This window comes from Lonchura striata, chromosome 5 (genome assembly GCF_050655825.1).
Source record: "Lonchura striata isolate lonStrDom1 chromosome 5, ASM5065582v1, whole genome shotgun sequence".
Taxonomy (NCBI): domain Eukaryota; kingdom Metazoa; phylum Chordata; class Aves; order Passeriformes; family Estrildidae; genus Lonchura; species Lonchura striata.
This window is the reverse complement of record NC_140707.1, coordinates 40,540,804-40,560,126: the sequence shown is the minus strand read 5'-3', so window position 1 is coordinate 40,560,126 and position 19,323 is coordinate 40,540,804. Positions and strand designations below refer to the sequence as shown.

The 19,323-nt window shown below is 44.0% G+C and overlaps 1 protein-coding gene across 6 annotated transcripts in view; it reads right to left on the bottom strand.

Moving 5' to 3' along the window:
* The window catches only part of ACTN1 (actinin alpha 1), an 85,684-nt gene that overhangs the window by 8,042 nt on the left and 58,319 nt on the right, over positions 1-19,323 (bottom strand). For 3 of the 6 annotated variants that reach the window (XM_021537052.3, XM_021537055.3, XM_085582067.1), the window contains exons 7-16: positions 17,841-17,922; positions 16,131-16,216; positions 9,346-9,438; positions 7,993-8,223; positions 7,293-7,440; positions 6,553-6,703; positions 4,039-4,147; positions 3,418-3,558; positions 1,322-1,504; positions 463-597 (exon numbers count right to left, since the gene is read on the bottom strand). In XM_021537052.3, coding sequence (XP_021392727.2) covers positions 463-597; positions 1,322-1,504; positions 3,418-3,558; positions 4,039-4,147; positions 6,553-6,703; positions 7,293-7,440; positions 7,993-8,223; positions 9,346-9,438; positions 16,131-16,216; positions 17,841-17,922 — 1,359 coding nt within the window. Of the gene's footprint in view, positions 1-462; positions 598-1,321; positions 1,505-3,417; positions 3,559-4,038; positions 4,148-6,552; positions 6,704-7,292; positions 7,441-7,992; positions 8,224-9,345; positions 9,439-14,682; positions 14,769-16,130; positions 16,217-17,840; positions 17,923-19,323 lie in introns of all 6 variants that reach the window. The other 3 variants (XM_021537054.4, XM_077784101.2, XM_085582068.1) reach the window with 1 other exon arrangement.

Below are 19,323 nucleotides of genomic sequence, written 5' to 3'. Positions count from 1 at the left end.
ACCAGTAATAGCTTTGTATTTTTGCGTTTTATCAACTCCAATGACTTTAACTCAAATCTTGCCTAAAGAGAGATCTCCCTTAAAAATGTCTCCTCTGCAGACATTTGGCATATTAATTGTATTTATTTAGTCACATGCATCAAGACCATTTCTGTGCAAGCAATTACACAAACTGTCTCTGATCTAGGATTTCGAATTTGTTGCATATAAACACAAATCTTAAAATACCAGTGTTCCCCATCTTAAGTAATGCTTTTTTTCTGGTACTAGAGTTAGAGGAAGGAAAGTACAAGCGCCTCAGCAACCAATATCAGTCTCTGGATTCTTGATATATTCTATGACGCCTCTCTTGCTGCAACTTCAAGAAAGAATGGCTGTGACAGTGGTCAAGATACATCATGAATAAGAGTACCAGTGAAGACCACAGAGAAAAACAGAGTTTCAAAATTTGCAAAGCACTACCTCCATCTTGGTCTGGATCCAGGGTCCAATGACATTGGCCTGTGCACCAAACTGTTTACGAAGTCGTTCATTTTGCTGCTGGCGAGCGTGTTCTTCCATCAGGGCTTGATCCCTTCTGGGCACCAGCTGCCGCACCTACAACAAAGAGTAACTCTGTGCAGTTTAGACACACAAAGGCACATGTACAGGAAATGCAGAAGTTGCCACAAGGGAGGGAGGAGTGGGTGTTTGCAGTGAATACAAGCTGTCATATGGTTTTAGTCACAATGGGCAAGCTCACAGAATATGAATCCTATCTGCTGTAGGATACACACAAACTCATGTCAGGCCATGGAAGACCAGAAGCAGCTTCCATTCATTATTTGGGTTTTTGGTGGCTCATAACTGAGTTGCAGGATTCTGTTCCGAGCTCACATTGGTGATTTTGTTTGGTAGTAAGAACTATAAGCACAACAGGTACAGGCAGTAGCTGCTCTTTTAGGATTACAGCAGGGTAAGGCTGCTTGGTGCATAGATAGAACATCTGAAGGGCTGAATGGTGACAAAGGATACTGATTCACATGCTATAATTACCTGCAGCAACTGAAGACTAAAAACTTCAAAGCTTTCAAATCTAGCAACTTTCATTTAAAATTAGCATGTAAAAGGGGGTCTGATGTGCCTTAGGCAATTATATCAAAGATCTCTTCCCTTCTCCAAGTACAGGGCAATTGGGCCAAAACCAAATGACAAAAGCCCACTAAACTCAGCAGTAAGCATGAGAGGGTAGCTGCAGAGTAAATAATCCATTTCCTGGGGCCCACAGTGATTGAGCAGTGACATTGTCCCCCACTACACTGCAAAGCTGCAAAGAACTCACATGTTCCCATTTGCCATTGATCTCATGTGGGGTGATTGTAGTGTAAGGATTAGTTCCTGCCATGTTGACATGATATGTCTGGACAATCTTTGAGACTTCATTGTGGATTCCCAAGATGGCTTGTCGCTCCTTGTCTGCATCTGGCAACGTGGCTTTGAACTGCTCATGAGCTGTGGTCAATCCCTGCAAAAGGAAGGCAGCAGCAAAGGGTGGTTAAGAACATTATTTATGAAATAGCCTCTTCAGCAAATGTATTCCTGAAGTGACTGTAAAAGCTAACATATTCCCAGAACACAATGCAGGCTACCTTAATATACTTTTCAGGTTCTCTCAGTATCACTAAATGGGATATTTTAAGTAGATAAATGGTGTGAAGTCTTGTTTTCCCACTCTTTCTGTCCCATGTTGACCAGTGACAGAGATCACATACCAAAAAAGGGAATAATAACAGCTTATAATTTAGGGGGAACTATTTCTCCAACACTGCTCAGTGACTGCTTCTTAGCCTCTGGGGAAGAAGATCTGACTACTAGAGTAACTATTAAAAAAAAGTCACACTAGTTTAAATGCCCTATATGCTCTTCTTCCACTAGGTATGAACTATTTCTACACCAAAAGTACTCAGGTGAGTACTGAGGGTCAGACTCAATTTGATCAGAGTCAGTTAGAACCAGGTGAAGGTCTTTCAGCCAACTGCAAACTTGCACAGGCATCACATGCTCCTGCTGCTGGAAAACAGCTCCTTCTCCGGGACCACAAGAGGCCCTTCCTGCTCCCTGTCTCGCTGCGGTGCCCGGGCTGTGCTCCAAGGACTGATGTTGGGGTGTGCTTGCTGGTACTTTGCAACCAGCTGACAAACCAGCTGGTCCTGGCTCATCTCCCACTGCTTCTACAGGCCTTTAAGGTACTTCATCTCAGAAACCTAGAAGATCAAGCCTAGGGAAAGAGGCAGGAAAATGCATGGGAAACAGAGGTATGTGCAGGGATAAGCAAGGGAACCGTGTGGACAGAAGAAGGAATGAAAGTAAACCACGTGATTGACTGCTCTCTCTCACAACACACACTGTTAAGTACTTTCTGTAAAATTCCTTCCTTACACTCTGACTCATTGCTTTGCAGCTGCTGTAGTGGCCATAGAGATGTAGTACAAGTCTGGGGGCTGGGAAAGACAGTCATAAGGAGACAACGGAAATGGTTAAGTGCTGTTTAGATTATTCTGCATTAAGAAAGACTTAATGAACTCCTTTGTTAAGGAGGGAAGGATAACTCAGTAACTGTCAGTACTGCACCGAAGTCCCGGGCTGTTGTGTTCCCTGTAGGTGTCCCATTTGCTGCCTCACTGATAGTGACACTCCTGTCAGACATTCTGGCAAAGACCTGACTTGGATTCTTTTCACTAGCCCATCAAGCAGGTGAAATAGAAGTCCCCGCTGCAGTCCAGGAAAGAGTAATTCCTGCTCTCCAAGGTCTGCAAATTACCTTATGTACTTCAAGTTGCTTTCCTAACACCCTTTCAGAAGGGCAAAAACTGAGATAGTGTGTTTGTTGTCTCAGAGAAGGCAAGACAACTTTGATTTCAAATGGTAATTCAGCACCCAAGTGGACAATTCTGTTTTTTCTTGTGCTTAGCACCAAAAACCAGCTAGTAGCTCAACTGTCCTCATGGCACATCCTATCACATAGGACCAAATGACCTGGACATGACATTCCGTGTGAGAACTGACCTGCAGACCCTGTAAGCAGCACTAAGCTTTGCTTAGTGGGTTAAGAAAAATTCCACAAGACCCTAAAAGGTTCTCTCAGTTTTCAGGTTTCCATTAATATGGCTTCAGAGTTACTCTGAAAAATCTATTTTCAGTTTTTGTGTTCAGCTAGGATGATGTATGTATGTATGCTTTATACCTATTCAGATCCAGGGTTTTGGAGAAAATAAGGAAAAACATACTCATTTTTGTTTCTCTTGATAAGGCCCACTCAATAGAGCAGAAGCACCAAAATATAACCTATACATTCATACCATTCTGAACTCATACAACTCAGGAGACCACAAACCTCTCATTGTTCCCACCTAACTGGTGCAAATGACTGCTCTGTACCTGGATCTCCTCAATGGTGTGAACGATGAATGTGTCCTGCAGATCTTCCATGGCCCCTTCCATCCAGTTATTGAAAGGGGCAGCTCGTTTGGCATACTCCAGGTACAACTGGTCAATTGTTTCCAGTAGTTTCTCTGTCCTCTGTGCATGCACAAAAATAAATAAAAGAAAGAAAATCAGGAGAGATGGTTGGAGAAGAATAACCACATAGATATATGAGTTGTCTGATCTGGTCCTTCCTTTCAGTCCTCCTTGGTGCTCCCAGGATGACACGTCAGTAAAAATCTGTTTTTAAGAGATCACACATTGGACAGATTTCTTCCCTCTAAAGGAAATAAAATAAATCCAAGGTCCTTTGAAATAAAACAATACAAGGCAAAATTTCAGGCAGAATGAGATTACAAAACACACTAAAAAGTAAAAATATATCAATAGCCTGAGCAAACAAATGGCACCATAACTGAGCTGAAGAAAAGCAGGCTAGGTATACTGAAATGTAGCCCATGTTTACAATCTAGGATGTTCTAAGAGTTCCTAAGTGAGCTGATATTGCTTGTGCCCACTGCAGCTTGGCCCCAACAAACACACTACCCAGAAGGTCCAGCTCATGACGTGTCTCACCTCCAAGGCTTCTCTACGTTTCTGGGTTAGGGCACCCAGATTATCCCACTGATCACAGATCTTCTGGCACCTGGCATTGACACTGGGAGAGTCGTAATAGTCCAGCTCACTACAAAGGGTGGGAAAAAATGACAAATAGTCAAATAATGACCCTGTACAGAAATAAGAGAAACCTATTACAAATCTTCATCAGTCTTGAAGACAGATTCAGACAAAGAGCTCATGTTCACTGCAAATAAAGCAAGTCAGGATGACTTGTTTAGCAAGTTTAGGAGACACTATATGTTATGCTGAACTAAACAGCATAGAACAGGACTACCCAAGGCCTCAGCAAATACTGGGGCTGGCTACCTGATGGGAATAACTTGCCAAAGGGGGAGGGGAATAGAGACGTTTACTCAAACTGGAAATAAGCAGATTATGATGAGAGCAATCTGCTCCTGTATTCTGCTTAAGAATATTATGCAGCCTAACAAACTGTGTCTTATACATCAGAATGGAAACAGAAGATTTTATTAGGAACACTAAGAAACTGCTTAAGATTGTCCTAAGAATTGTATAGTACAGGTGGCAAGGAATAGCTATGTTACATAACCCAGTAAATTTATTTAGGACAATCCCAGAATAACTGTGTAGGTTTCTCTCCTATATGCCTGACAAGAAGTGCTTTGCTGAAATGTCTAAAAGGCTGACACTCAAGGAACACAAGCTGGTAAAAGTATGACTGGGGAAAGGAGAACAAAGGGGCACACTAAAGCTTGCAGCCTTGCATGCTTCATGCTCTGCACGTGTGCAAAGAGGGAGAAATCTGCAGAGGAAGACCAGCCAATCTGGGAAGTGTCAGCCTTGAAAGAAAACTTCCAAATAAATCACTGCGAATAAATCACTGAGTGACCCTGAGCCATCTGATGAGCAGTTCTTTAAGCAGTAATGCATGTTACACTTTTGCCCCACACCCATCCTTGTTTCTTCATGCCATTGTATTGCCCTCCTGAGGTGTGTGGGCACAGCTGTTGGTGGAGTCCTCCAGTAAACTAGCCAGGTAACTGATGGGGGCTAAAAATAACTTCTTTGCTAGGTTTTTAATCCAGATCAGTTGCTTGATCTACTTTGCTGCAGAGCCAGCACTGCAGATGAAAGAACTCATTCTGAAAGCCTAACCTGTAACACACCTGTGCTGGACCACTGCAGCTAAGGAGGGGAATGTGCAATGTCCCCAAACATTCCTGCCATGGGTAGCTACACTGGCTCCCTCCACACCCTCTGCCACTTGGTAAGTGTGTCTCTGGGGGAGAAAAGAGCTCTACCATGGGTTTTCAGGGCATGGCCTCTTTGCTGATGTGCAAGATGGCTTTTATAATAATAGCAAAGCCTGCTGTTCTCACACTTTAGAAGAAATAACCCCTCTCACATCTTAGGCCTCAATCTTCCCTATTGCTCTTAGAGCTGCAGCTGCTCTGGCCAAAATGTAGTGTGTGCTTTGGAAGTGGCAAGTCAGGTAATACTTGCTGACTAGACAGACACAGTTTTAATCTTACTGACATGGAGGATTGCCTTGAATCCTCCTCCTGTTCCAAGGTCAATCCTCCGGTGGAAAAGACAGCAATTCCGTAAATCTCTGTTGTTAAAGAAGATAGTAATCTTGATCCAATAATCCTAATTTTTTAGAGAAAAACACCTCTTCAGTCCAAGAGGACTGATCTTGGCCCAGACATTATCTTCAGATAGGCCAGTGTGATATATAAATCTTTTAAAAATAGGAAACCAAGTCAGAACCAAGTAGTTCAGACTGTTTTTTGCCAAGAAACATGCAGGGTTTTAAAACCGCTCTGTGCTGCAGCTGCTAGCTCTTTGCCTGCCTGCTATCTCTAGCAATCCTGATGAGGCCCCCATTTCTCTTGGTAACTTGTATTATTTCAGGAAAAGGAGTGGACGTCAAGGTTTCCAGGCTGGAGGGAAGCAAGGAGAGAGCTGATCTACTGCAAGGATGCCCTGCAGCAAGTGTTGAACAGAGTGCACACAGGGCAGGTACTTCTGGGGGAAAGAATGCGGCCATGGTGGGCTCAAGCAGCTTTTTCCTTGCTGGAATAAGGAGGACGTTTTTGTTTTGTTTTGTTTTTGTTAAAGAGAGCAAACCGAGACCCTCCTATCCTCTCCTTTTTACTTCTGTTCCTGGTAAAGTATGACAGTATTACAGGTCTGAAATACAGCATGTGCCAGAAGCAGGCCAGACTCTTTAGGAAAGGGTTCATGGCAGCATAATGAACTGGAAGAGGATGGAAACTTGGCTTAGGTGTATAATTCTGCCTCCTCCCCACCAGCACCCACGCTCATCCATTTTCTGGCCTGCTGTTCTGGTGTGTCCGGATACTGGATAGCAGTATCCTAGATACTGTTTGGAAACACTGGGAATTCCCAGCATTTTTGTATGGGGATGGATTTTTGCTCTCCAGAGGGCAAAGCTGACTAAGCCTCCCTGGCCCCAAGGATGCGACATGTGCTGGGGTGCCATACTTGAGCTCTTGTGCAATAGCAGCAATCTGTTCCACGCGGTCCTGGTGTGCAGCCAGGTCACTCTCAAAGGCCTCGTGTTTCTTCAGCAGGGCCTTTATCTCCGAGAGGGTAGCAGTTTCGTAATCCTTCTGCTGCAGCATTGCTTCCTTTCCTGGGGAGGGAGCCAAAGGACAGAAGAATGAAGGACAGGACCCAGGGCGGCCAAAGCCAGCTCCTGCCACCCAGGCACCCTCGAGGGCCCTCAAAAGGGCATGGCCTTAGTCCAGCTGCCCTGCCCGAGGCTTGTCCCTGTGCCTGCTGGCCTAGAGAAGCACAATGCTCACTTTCAAACCACGAAGTGTAACTTTGCCATTAACAACATAGAAGGGCACATAATGTAGCTTATGCCAGCACTGTCACGTTTACGCTGGACTTGTCTCAGTATGTGCAAAATGGGTTATGCTGATCCTGTAAAAGCCCATGGTAGCATTTACTATACAGGAACATTTCCTCTGCTCTGTAGCTGCTCTCTTCTACCCAAAGTTCTCACTTTGCCACAGTTAGGAAATGCCAATGTTGACTGCATGATGCAGAACAGAGATCAAGCTGGTTTCCATACACTGCTTTCTTACAAAGTAAGAAATAAATCTAGCCTTCTCAAGAGCAAACTCTCATGGAAGGACCCATGCACAATCCATCTCCTCCTCCCTACATAAGTCAGCAATGTGTCAGGCAATAGGAAGCATGTAGGTTTGCATTACCATCTGTCCAGGACTCATGAATGGATGCCTTCTGCCGGAACTTCTCTGCCAGGTGATCCAGCCTCTCTAGCCTCCGGATCTCATTCAATAACCACTCCTCGTAGCCCTTCTCAGCCTGCTCCAGGCCACCCCAGGCATTGTTTATATCCTAGAGGCAAAAACATGAGAAGGAAAGGCAAGTTAGAAGTTGGAGGGAAGATGTGCAACAGCATTAGTCTCAGTGAGCTATATGGCTCCCACTGATTGGAGGGAGTGAGCATGGGCTTTTTATCTCACATGGCTCTGCAGCCAAGTCAGGGAGACAAAGTGTCAGACTTAAGGCAAGCAGGACAAGAAGTCCAGGACATAACCATCTGCAGAAAAAAGCCTCTCTAAACACTTCAGGAGTTTTAAAATTCTCCTACATCGAACTTTAATACAACTCAACTGTTTCTGAACCAGAAAGAACAAAAGCCACTGAGATAGCTCCTCATAAAGACATGCAACTTGTGAAGAGTCTCAAGAGTCTGATTTAGACACAGGGAAGCAACAATCATTTGATCCTCTCCTATCATGGCCTCCCTGATCTGTATTTTTCAGGGTTCCTCTCACAGAATGTGTCAGTATGAAGGTGGGCATTCTCTGCCCCAGCCATGGGCAGAAAGGACCCCTCGATTTTTAGGCATGTTTGGGGTATATAGAAGCAGTCACCCCCACTCACCGAGACCATTTTCCCTTCGGAGGGCATGAAGGCTGGCCTATTGCTGAGCCGCAGCTTGGTCTGCAAGGTGTTGAAATTGATCTCAAGCTGGCACTTCTCCTGGACCTTGGGGGGCTTGTGCAGGCGGCGGTAGTCCCGGAAGTCCTCCAGCTTCTGCTGCATGGCTTGCATGGTGTTCTCTGGGGCCCGGTTCTCCAGCCAGGGGATGGTGCGACGAATCCACTCCAGCAGCTGGGAGGAGCAACAACAAGAAGCCCTGAACTGAAAATTGTGCTGAAACTGCAGGTGTTGCTCTGATTTCATAAGGGACCATTTAATTTTATGTTTGCTGTCAGAAAGATTCTGCCACCAGCAGGGCTCATAAAGGAAAGTTAGCCAGCTTTTTTGAAAGTAGTTTTTTTAATGGGCAGCACATTTCCTACCACACTAAGTAGTATCACTTGCTGAAGCAGTGCCAATCCAACATACTTAAGGCACAGCTTTTGCACAAGCAGGACCAAAACTATATCCTCAGATTATGTTAAAGCCTTAAGAGTTTTGCTGGACTGTTACATAACTAAAGGATGCTGTAAATCATCTTCAGAAGAACCTGACAGGAGAAATCAAGTTCTTGCCTTCAGCTGAGCCTTACACTTTTCCCACTCTAGTTTCCTCAAAGTCACTGTTGCTCTTTGAATATACCTCCATAACAATCCTATCTGGAGAGCTGGCAAAATGCTAATGTAATAGGCAGTCTACAGGGTTAGTGGAGGAGTGCCCTATGCTTTTCAGATCAGGCTGAAACCAGGCTTATGGGTTACATTTGCCCTTCTATTGTCCATCTTTTCCCTACTTATCTACCACAAACATACTCCAGACCACATTTGGTCTCTTGTAGCTTCCCCGCTGTCAGTTTGACAGCCTTCTCAGTTAACAAATGCAACTCCACCTTGAATCTGACACAGATTCTTTCTATTATAAGCAAATGTGTATTTCTTTCCTCAAATATCTCTAACTTTTGTTCTCTGATCCAACTCCTGACTTCTACAGTATATTAACATACAAACTGTATAGAAGATGTAATGAACTTGTACAGTCCTGATGAACACAAGTTAAACCAACTTGATTTTTCCTCCAATTTTAGTACTTCTGGGCTGGCTCTTAATAAACTAAGAAATTCAAAGCTTCTCTGTGGAACCTTTCTGTTTTAAAGTATATTGCTCTTGTCTTTAAGGTAACTTCAGTCTTTAATCTGAAGAGGAAAAACTAATTTTCCACGGAAAATAGCAATGGTACAATAGCACTCCCCAAGATTACTTATCAGCATTAAATGCAATTCTTTTCTCATCCCACCACTCAGAAACCAACACCTACATCACTGGCCAGTTTTTCGTAGTCTTCCATGAGCTGTTCATTTTCTTGGTTGACTGCCAGCACCTTGCAGATCCGATTTGCTGCTGTCTCCGCCTGACAAAGAGAAGAAAAATGGAAGAAGAGAAAAATGTGAAAAAAAAAAAAAAAACCCAAACCAAAACTTGCAGCTTAGCTTCTTGCTACATACCTGCAGGTAAAATCTCCTACCCTTAGCTGTAGCAACCTGTATGCACTTTGAGACGTTTGTCCTGACCTCTCAGTTTTCCATTTGGCCTTCTATAGTGATTTGGTTTTTCCCTTTTTCAGAGATTCTCAGCTGTAATGATTCTACCCTATATATTGTGGGACAACCAATGTTTCAATGCTTTTTCTGGAGCTGCTTCTGTAAGAGGGACTTGTTGTTTGCTTCCTGCTGGAGGGACCCTGGCTACCTCTTCACAAAGACTCCCCACACCAGCATTCTGAGCTGGAACAGCAGTAACAGAGTGATGTCAAGCTGACGAGACTGTCTCCATACTTTTATCCCAGGAAAGAGCTACCCAAATAGAGTAAGCCACAGACTGGACTTATGGGAAAGCTCCTAATTTTGTTTGGAAGATAAAATGGTAGATACTCCTTTTAATGTTAAATTCTGCCCAGCAGAACTGTATTCCAGTTTTCACTGTATTTCTGGCACTGATTACAGGGCCACCTCCTTGGTGGAGCATACACCTACCATGTATTCACAGAGTCTTATGATCCAGCTGAGAAGAGGATTTATTTTTCCCCCACTTTTCTGGGTGATCTTTCTGCTTACTCTTCCAAAACAAGTCTCACAGTAAAAAAATATCCTACTGTTACTATTTAGGTTTCGAGTTTTTTTCTTTCTTTCTCTCCATTGTGAGACCAAAACCTGGTTCTCTGCAGGGAGCTCAACATGTCAGAACATGAATTTGAAAAGTAAGGATAAGAAAAATCCCAGCTATGAACTCAGAAGCAGTGTTTGGCATGGGGGACATACATGCAGGCTGATCCTTGCACAGAATGTATCTGTGGGTTATCAGCTCCCTTTATCATTACCATGGTGTGTGCCGTGCCACAAAGCCTGAGGACATGTCCCTGTGATGCATCAGGGGATTCCCTCTTACCACAGTGCAGCTGTGACCCTGGGGCCTGGGGAAGGTGCTACAGGTAACCAGAGGCCCCCTTGGGAGAGCTACTCCTTACAGAGGCTGAGTGCAAATAAGGAGTAGAGGCCAACACTTAAACAAATAACTGTGAACACTGTCCTGCCTCAAAACTACATTTAGAATTTATGCCAAAGTAAGTTTTGCTGAGTTTCTAGCTGGTAAGTTTCAACCTTTTTCTATTTTTAAAATATCTTTTATTATCTGTTTATTCAATCTTCAAGGACATTTGAGAAAAAGCCCCTAATTTTTTGCAGCTGATATGAAGCAGCCAGAATAGCAATAAAGTCATAGGCTATACAGTGACGTATGGATTGGTATGGTCCCAGAGGACACAGCAATCTTACTTATTTGTAGAATGAAATGAAGCTGTTAAAACATCTATTCAGTCATCTGCCCCTTTACTAAAGTGGACAAGCTATGAGATACACGTATTATCAGTTAATTTAAAACACATCAGAGAGACCTGTACAGGGAAAGGAGCAGCTTCACTTGAAAAGAAACCTGCAAAAAGTGCAAACAATGGTTACATTTAAGAAAGCTTGTACTTTGATCTATTTTTAGCTGAAGTTTCTACTTTAATTGAGTGTTTTTTGAAATTAAGAGAAAACTATAGACATGGGACCAAATAGTATGTCAAAAAAGACATTGCTAGAGTCCTACCATGATATGCCTAGTGACTGCAGGGAACTGGCAGTACCTAATGTTTATCTCTATCACCCCAGGAGAGGTGTTCATTTAACTTTCTTATTTTTACACCCCATGAGCTCACTGCAGCAGCAGCCAGCTGTGCAGGCATCCCCTTCCACTGAGGCATATTTACATGTATCTGATGATAGACTTTCTCCAGCTGCTCAAGTTTAAATATGTGTGTGTATATATGGGTGTTGAACAACTGTCCAAACAAAAAGACCCTAAGAATGTCAGCAGTTACGACATTATTTGTGTTATCCTAATGGCAGGAGTGTAGAGGCTTTCTTTCCCCCACCAGTACTTGCCTCCCAATGGTTCTTGCCTTGGAACAGCTACTGCTCTAGGCAATAGTGTGCAGCCACTGCAGCCACAGGAAAGGCCCTGTGGCCGCAGTCACCATTGTCACGAGCAACACATTACACTGTGCTCTAAGCAAAGTAGGACAAAAGGATGCCAGAGCTTTCAAGCAACCTTCACAAATACCCTCCACACTACTGCTAATGAGCTGATCCATGGTGATGGCAACCTCAAAACTAGAGTGAAACACTTTTAGGTAAAAGAAGAGTGGCACACCAAGATGTTTACATGAGGCCAAGGCAGCTCCCCCTACAACTTCATCAGTTCAGTGGGAAAAGCTATTTTGGCTTCCGCACACTGCTGAAGGGAATGATGCATTTAGAATATTCCTGCTAACTCCAAAAAAGCCAAGATGCCCACAAGGCACAGGGCTGCACTGAGAAGATGCAGAATCCTGGGCTCTGGCAGCTGCACACCTGTATTCTCAGAGTAACTGTGTGAGCTCATCAGCTTCTGCGCAGCATTGTGCTGACAAACTGTACTGCTTGCACTCAGAGTCTTGGGGAGGGCAAGTCCAGGACATTCTCCTTGATACCACACTGCTATGTCTATGCACATGCTGCCTGGTGGAATCAAAATGAAAAACTGAATGGCAGTAATTTATCTGCCTTTTGTGTTTTCTGTACTTCTCAACCATAACTTGAACTGCTTAGGATAGGAGTAGAGTTTGCAGTCTCTCTAGTTCACAGATCCAAGTCTTTCTGCTGAGGAGGATCACAAAGGAAGGCATTCCCACAGTGCACTATGTAGGGATGCCTGCCTGTTGCTGTCCTCTAGCCTCAGGGGAAGATGCCTGGCTGCTGCTGTCCTCTGGCCTCAGAAGATCACTCCAAAATACTATACACCAAATACAATCTCTTAATAAAACAGTAAAACATGAGTTAGAAATTGCCACAAGTTTACAAAATATTAAGCCAACCAATAATTGCATGCATTTAGTGTGAAAGTCAGAAGCGGTTAGAAAACAAGCAAACCAACCAAAGCAAGTATACCTACGAATATATATATATATTAAAAAAAAAATGGCATAGAGAAAAAGCAGCCATCTACATACACATGTCAGGCTGGGGACCCTGTACCTTCAAAGGCTCAGGATAAGAGAATGAAAGAAGCAGAAAGCGGCTCATGGGACTCTCCCTTCAGGCCTGGTGGCAGTAATGAAAAATCTGGATGAAAAATTGAGTGATATCACAGTAAGTCACCTAACCCTGCAAAAGGTGGCAAAACAGTAACATCTGGGCAGGGGCTTGTACTCAGCAATCACTTTGCATTTGCCTGCGGGTTTGAATCTGTGTCACTTAGCAGCTGGCTAATTTATGACTAGGGCAGCTCCAAAAAGCAGCTGTGCCCCTCCTGCCAGGACACAGTTGAGTTGCTGGCCCATGAGGACTGCTAAAAAATGAATAGTGTATTAAATCTTCCCTATAAGCCAGCTGGACTACATGGGATTGAAACTTTAATACTGAGAAACTTCATCTGTAGTTTTTGGCCCAGCTACTTGGTTCAGGTCCTGAGGCAAGCAGAAGAGAGTTTTCAGTTATCCCAGCAGAATGAGCATCCACCTAAATTGCTGACCAGAGTATGGAACCTGCTGAGCAGATTTCCAAATCATGGAATGGATGCAGAGAGAAAAGGAAGAGATTGGCAAGTGGCATGGCTGTTTCTGCAGCGGGATACAACCCTTCTCATATTGTGGTTTGATGTTTCCTCATCTGGAGTTCCTCAGGTTAAGCAGACTGCATGGAGCAGTCCCTCAGGGGCACCTAGCAAACAGTAGGCCTTATCATGAAGCTGGCACGGCTTCTGAAACTACAGTCTTTCAGGGCAAGTATCAGCTGGCCAGAGCTTGCAGACTAGTCTTGAGTGTTTTGAACAAAAAACTACAGGATCCTAGCAGGAAAGTCATGACTACACAAATTATGCCAAATGGGCAAGTCTACTGCACTTGCCGTGGGACACATTCCCAGTTCCTTGGAAACAAGACAGTATCACGTAATTTATATTAAACTGGGCAAAGAACAAAAAAGCTTGAACTAAAGAGCTGCTCCCTGGAAACTACTGCTTGCATTTGTCCTCTGAAAGCCAGCATCATCATGGAAACTGAATCAATGCTGGGATCATCAGCACTGCTTTGCAGAAAAGAGATAGAATCTTCCTGGAGTCAGATTAGCCCTCAAGCTGGGCAATACAAGGACTGTGTCTCAAATAGAAAAGGCCTGTCTGTAACATAAAGAACGTAGTCTTGGATTTTGGATTTTACTGCTTTAAGCCTCCCATTTGAAATTAGCAGTAATCTTGGGGAAGGGCTGCAGCCCAGGTAGGTTATGACATGGGAGAAAAGAATTGACCTTTTTCCCTTATTCAAAGGATTGCTGGGAAATTGCTTGCCCAAAGGTGATCCACAACTATTTGGTTCCAAACATCCTGATGTCAGGCAAAGAGACTTTGGAGTAAAGAGGAAGCAGAAGAAGAAGGAAGACCTGAAGAAAACGGGCAAGGCAGAGGAAAGATAAATAAAACAAACAGGTGGTTTGGGAAACAGAGGAGAATTACAAGGGAGAAACAAGGAATGGAAAAGCTTGTGAGTTTGGGAAAGCTGAAGGCCTGGTGGAAATGAACTTCATGGCTGGAGCACAAAAGTGCTGTGTAACCAGCTCACAGATGATTCAGCCTAGGAAAAGACCACTGACCTAGTGGAGGCTGAGTGTGGAAGGCAGGATGGCAGCCCAAGAGGGACAGGCTGGGATTTCCTGGAGTGGGCAGATTTGACTGTGGCACTTCTGGAGGTGCACTGCCTGGCCAGGACAATGCCCGCTAGTTACTGAAAGGGTACTGCCTCTGTCAGAGCAGGCATCCATTCATCTTCCAATGCCAGCTTTACCAAATGCTTTCTCCTCTGCTGTGCTGCGAGACTGGAGGGAAGGAGCAGCTTAAGTCTGTCCAAAAGGACATTGACATCACTTCTCCAGCAAGATTACAGATGCCATATCCAAATGCATCACTGGATGCACTGGGCTTCCCTGCAAAGGCCGTGGGGCGGACGGGGTCTGGCGCTCCTCACTGGAGAGGACAGGTGGGCAGGGCGGGGTGAAGGGAGGGGTTGTTAGCAGTAAAGTCTCACCTTCTGCGCCCCTGAGAAGGCGTGGTAGTAACATGAGACATAGGTCATTATGGCCTTCTCATCCGGCCTTAGCGTGCCTATAATATCTGTGCAGAGAAGGAAAAGAGGTTGAAAGGATAAAGTAAGAAGCAGCACATAGGATAAAACAAAACAATCATGGGTGGCGTGAGAGAGGGGGAGAAAACTTCCCATCATGCATTGCAGGACAGGCCAAACAGATTTCCATGCGGAGAGCTGGGAATTCGGATCAGAAGGTGGCTAGCAGTGTTGGCTTGTGGCTCAAAGCGGCACCCCTCCCTACCCCCCAATCCAGGGGGATCCTGAGATGAGGATCTGGGCTCTGCACCTTCCCAGCTGCGGTCTGGGGGCCCGGCCCAAGGATGCAAACAGGTTGTTTGGAGAGCTGAACGCCCGTGCTCGAGGCCCTTCGCACGCCAAGGAGCTGGAGATCAGAGCCTTCCCACGCAGAGCGCTTCCTACACAGGATCTGCTCTGCTGCAACGTGCACTGCCTGTTCCTAAGGAACTCAAGTACAGCAGGCTGCTTGGTTTTGGCAAGAGATGTATACAAGGTTTCACCCACAAAATGTTTTCCTTAAGTGACTCTATTACCAACAGGAAAATGGCTAAGTCAGAAGTAGCAAGGACTTAACTGCCCGATTTCCAACATGGATGGGAAAAGAGAGGGGATAAAAGGAAACAAATGAACAAGACCAGGCATCTTTGTCATGATGAGCAATGCTTTGTTTACAAAACCACTATGAATGTACTTGTTAGAAATGCTTTATAAGCCCCAGGTGAACTGGGACTGAATTTGTGGTACAACTGGAGAAAGCAGCAAGTTCAGACCTTAATGCAAGGGTGCTGGAACCTGCAGCATATGTAAGGCAAAATAAAAAGCTTTGGCCATTCATTAAACCCATCATAAAACCTCAGTCAGCTCTGTTTCTCCACCTTTGGAAAAGGCAAAAAAAAAAAGAAAAAAGTGAATAGGTATCTGTATTATTTCCCATGGGGGGAGGCTACAGTTCCCTGCTGGGCAGAACATCTGTGTGGGGTGTGGTGGTCTTTATTTTTTGTAAGACTAAGCATGCTAGCTCAGATTTATCAGGGTCAAGAGGTCCAGGTTCTTAGCCACGAGGACAGCAGTTCATAAGGCAAATGGAGAAGGCAGAGCTCCCCACTCCCTTAAATATGCATGTGTGCCGAAGTGAGGCATACCTAAATGCCACTGGAAGTATTGCTCACTAGAGGGAAATGGAATTCCTGGCTCCCTTGCCCCGTGTATTTGTATCTGGGGCACCACTTTGAACCAACAGCCAACTCTACCAAGAACATAATAATAAAGATGCCCGTAGCTAGAGAGGAGAGAGAGAAAGAAAAAAAGGTTTGGACATTAGCAACGGCACCAGGTGTGCTCTGTGGAGGGAGCTTGGGATCCTGCGATACCTTCTGGGCTCCTGAGAAGGCGTGGTAGAAGCTAGAAACATAGGTCATGATGGCCTTCTCGTCAGGACGGGCAGTTCCAACAATGTCTGTCAAAAAAAACCTCACGTTAAGAGCATAATCAACTGATGGGAGGAAAGCAGAGGAGAGGTAGAACCACAACTGTCCAGGAGGCCTGCTGCAGCGTGTGCGTGTCATAACAATTCCACGGGGCTTCACAGCATTCCCCAGAAGATGTGTGCGTCTCAGAACCCAGGATCACCCTTCTGGTTCCCCTCCCTCATCATAAAATTTCCTCTGGCCAGGCTAAGGCAGCCATATGTCAGCATGTCTTGTGTCACAGCACTTCCCTATCCTGAGAACATTACTGTGATTGGTGGATTGAATCAACCCAAACTGGCATCAGGCTGACATGACTTTTATACTGCAATTCCTCCATGCAGTTCTGTTCTTCTGGAAAGATAATTTCACCCTTCTTTTCCATGTCTCCCTCCACCATTTCAACACAATGATGGCTTGAATTTCAAAAGGCCCTTTCATTAGTTTCAGTGGAAACTCAGCACCTCCAGAGAATTAATGGTGTGGAGGAATGCACATCAGCTTGACTCCATGAGGGAGGAGAGAGATCAGTGAAGAGCAGTGAGAACTCCTGCCAAGGGCCCTCTTCATTACAGCTACTTTTGCTGAGATCTGAAGCTAGATCTGCTTATTTTGGAGGTGTCTATATTTCCTATAGAATGGCAGGAAATGTTTGAATTTACTCTGGAAACCTCATGATTTTTTTTTAACCTCAGCATGATGAATGCAAGGAAACTCATCTCTGGGAATGGGAAATACTACCTAGGAATATGAACATCCTAGTTATTGAAATACAGGTTCACTGGGCTTGGCTGTCCTACTCCCACCTTTCCTCTTTCCTCCTCTCAATCCTTTATTTAACAAAAATGTTTAACTGTTTGCCCTGTCCAACTCATCTGAAATACAGCTTCTACCATTGAAGTCTGCTGGCTTTAGGCAATTGAAGTCTGCTGGCTTCAGGCAAACAGCCAACAACCAGTGAACTATTTCAGGCTGTTGTTTGTACTCCAGAATTACAGTCTTCAAAATCTGCTCCCAAGCTGGTCCTGACAAGGCTCTGAAAACTAACCCTTGCTGTCCCAGTGGCCTCTGGGATGCAGTCGTAATTAACACCAAAAGCATCTCTGAAAAACACTGAACTCTGCCTTGGTCTCCAGACCCAGTCAGCGAAGGATCTTCATGCCAAACACTTCTAAGTAGTCAAGAAAAAGCAGTCTATAATAAGATCATGCCCTCAAAAGGAGGAACACCAGCAATGTCAAAAAGACCACAGCAAAAAAACCCTGGAGCAAAAGGAACACAGGCCTACACCATACACTAACTCAGTATTTGGCCTGATAATTGAAAGGGAACATTTCAGTCAGCAGATGACAGGTGTTACTCATCTCTGCCTTGTGTGTCAACCCCAAGGAAGATCTCCACACTAGACTCTAAAGACTGAAGGACAGAGTAGGAAGAGGGAAGCAGAACATGTGACTCATTATTCCATTTTAACTTTTTCCCCATACATTTACTACACAGTCACACAGGGAACATTCAGAGGTTACTGGAATCTCGTACAAAAGAAGTCCACCTAGAAGTACTGGAAAATTTCTTCAGAAAAAACAAGTTAAAATCTGTTGGAGTCTACTTTACCTTCTGCATCCAGCATCTTCGGAATATCCAGATATTTCTCAGCCACATCAAAAGCTGTGTTTAGATTAGTGAGAGGATCATCCTGGGTAAGAAACAGAGGAAGACCATCAACATCAACTTTTAACCAAGGTACATAGCATTTCTCTCAGAAAGAGCTTTGTTTGGTTCAGGTAACTGTGCTTGCCAGACAAAATGACAAAATTGGGTGTGAAGCCTCATGCAACAGGATGAAATAATTAGCTTCCTTTTGAAAGAAGACCCTGGGGACTCTTGGTATGATATTTAATGTACAGTCCATGCACTTGCAAAAAAAAAAAAAAAAAAAAAAAAGGAATAATGCATTTTGTCTTGAACCTAGTTTTAAGAAAAATTACCTTCACATCATACTGATAGTAAATGATGGGACCACATCTCACATTTACATCTCATGTTTATATTAGGTTTGCAAGTTCCATTTTAAAGAACTACAGAGCTGTGTATCTGCTAGAACATCTAAGCAATACTAAAATAGTAACAACATCTGCAATGGGTGCTGTCCTTAGCTAGCGTATAGTTTGTTGAACACCAGTTGAGTGGGAGGAAGAGAAATGTTTCAACAAATCTCTACAAAATAAATACATATAAAAGTACCCATTTTTCCTTGACTACAGCTTTTCCTTCTGCACAAGTCTTGTAATTTCCCTAGTACATTTCTATTCCTCTCTATATCAGCTTTCTGTAGATTTTAAAGAGCCACACAACATAAAAAACAAATTAAAATGAAAGACTCTGAAAACTTTGTCCAGCATTCAAACATAATAATTAGTAGCAAGACACTTGCCAACCTGCATAAGATTGTTATACCAGCTTGTTCCTACATTTCTGTATAACCATGATACTTCATTATTCCAAAGGAGCAATCCGCTTCATGGGTGACAAATGACATTTGCATTGTCAGTTTCTACTGTTGAGACATGTGGCTTCTACTGAATCAAAGGTTGTGCATAAAATGTTATGTGTTCAGCCATCTTGTTTGGTGCCTTTTGGGAGGGAGGAAAGATGGGGTGGTACTCTCCATACTGTCATTTGTGCCATTCACACTGAGACCCACAAAAAAAACCAGGATAAAGGTAGTAAAATAATTTCACCTTCTTTCTAGAGCACCATCCATATTCTGTTTATTTTCTATCTGAACCATGTGCCTTTGCTTATTGGACTGACTTGGAAGATTAAGCTGTGCCTCAACTCTAATCAACAGGCAGTTTCCTTTGAACCACCCAGCAGGAAAGATGAAGCTTGGGCAGACAGGGTAAGGGCATGAATAAAACTTCCTTTATGGCACTGGTCATTATGTAGCCATCAGATTACAACCTTCATGAACTAGGAAACTGAGCTGCTCTGAAAAGCAGTTTCCTGCAGCATTCCCCTATGAATCAAGCATGTATTAGGCTGGCACCCAATATCAGCAACATATTCCTTTGGGTGAATGTCTCTCTCAGACAGC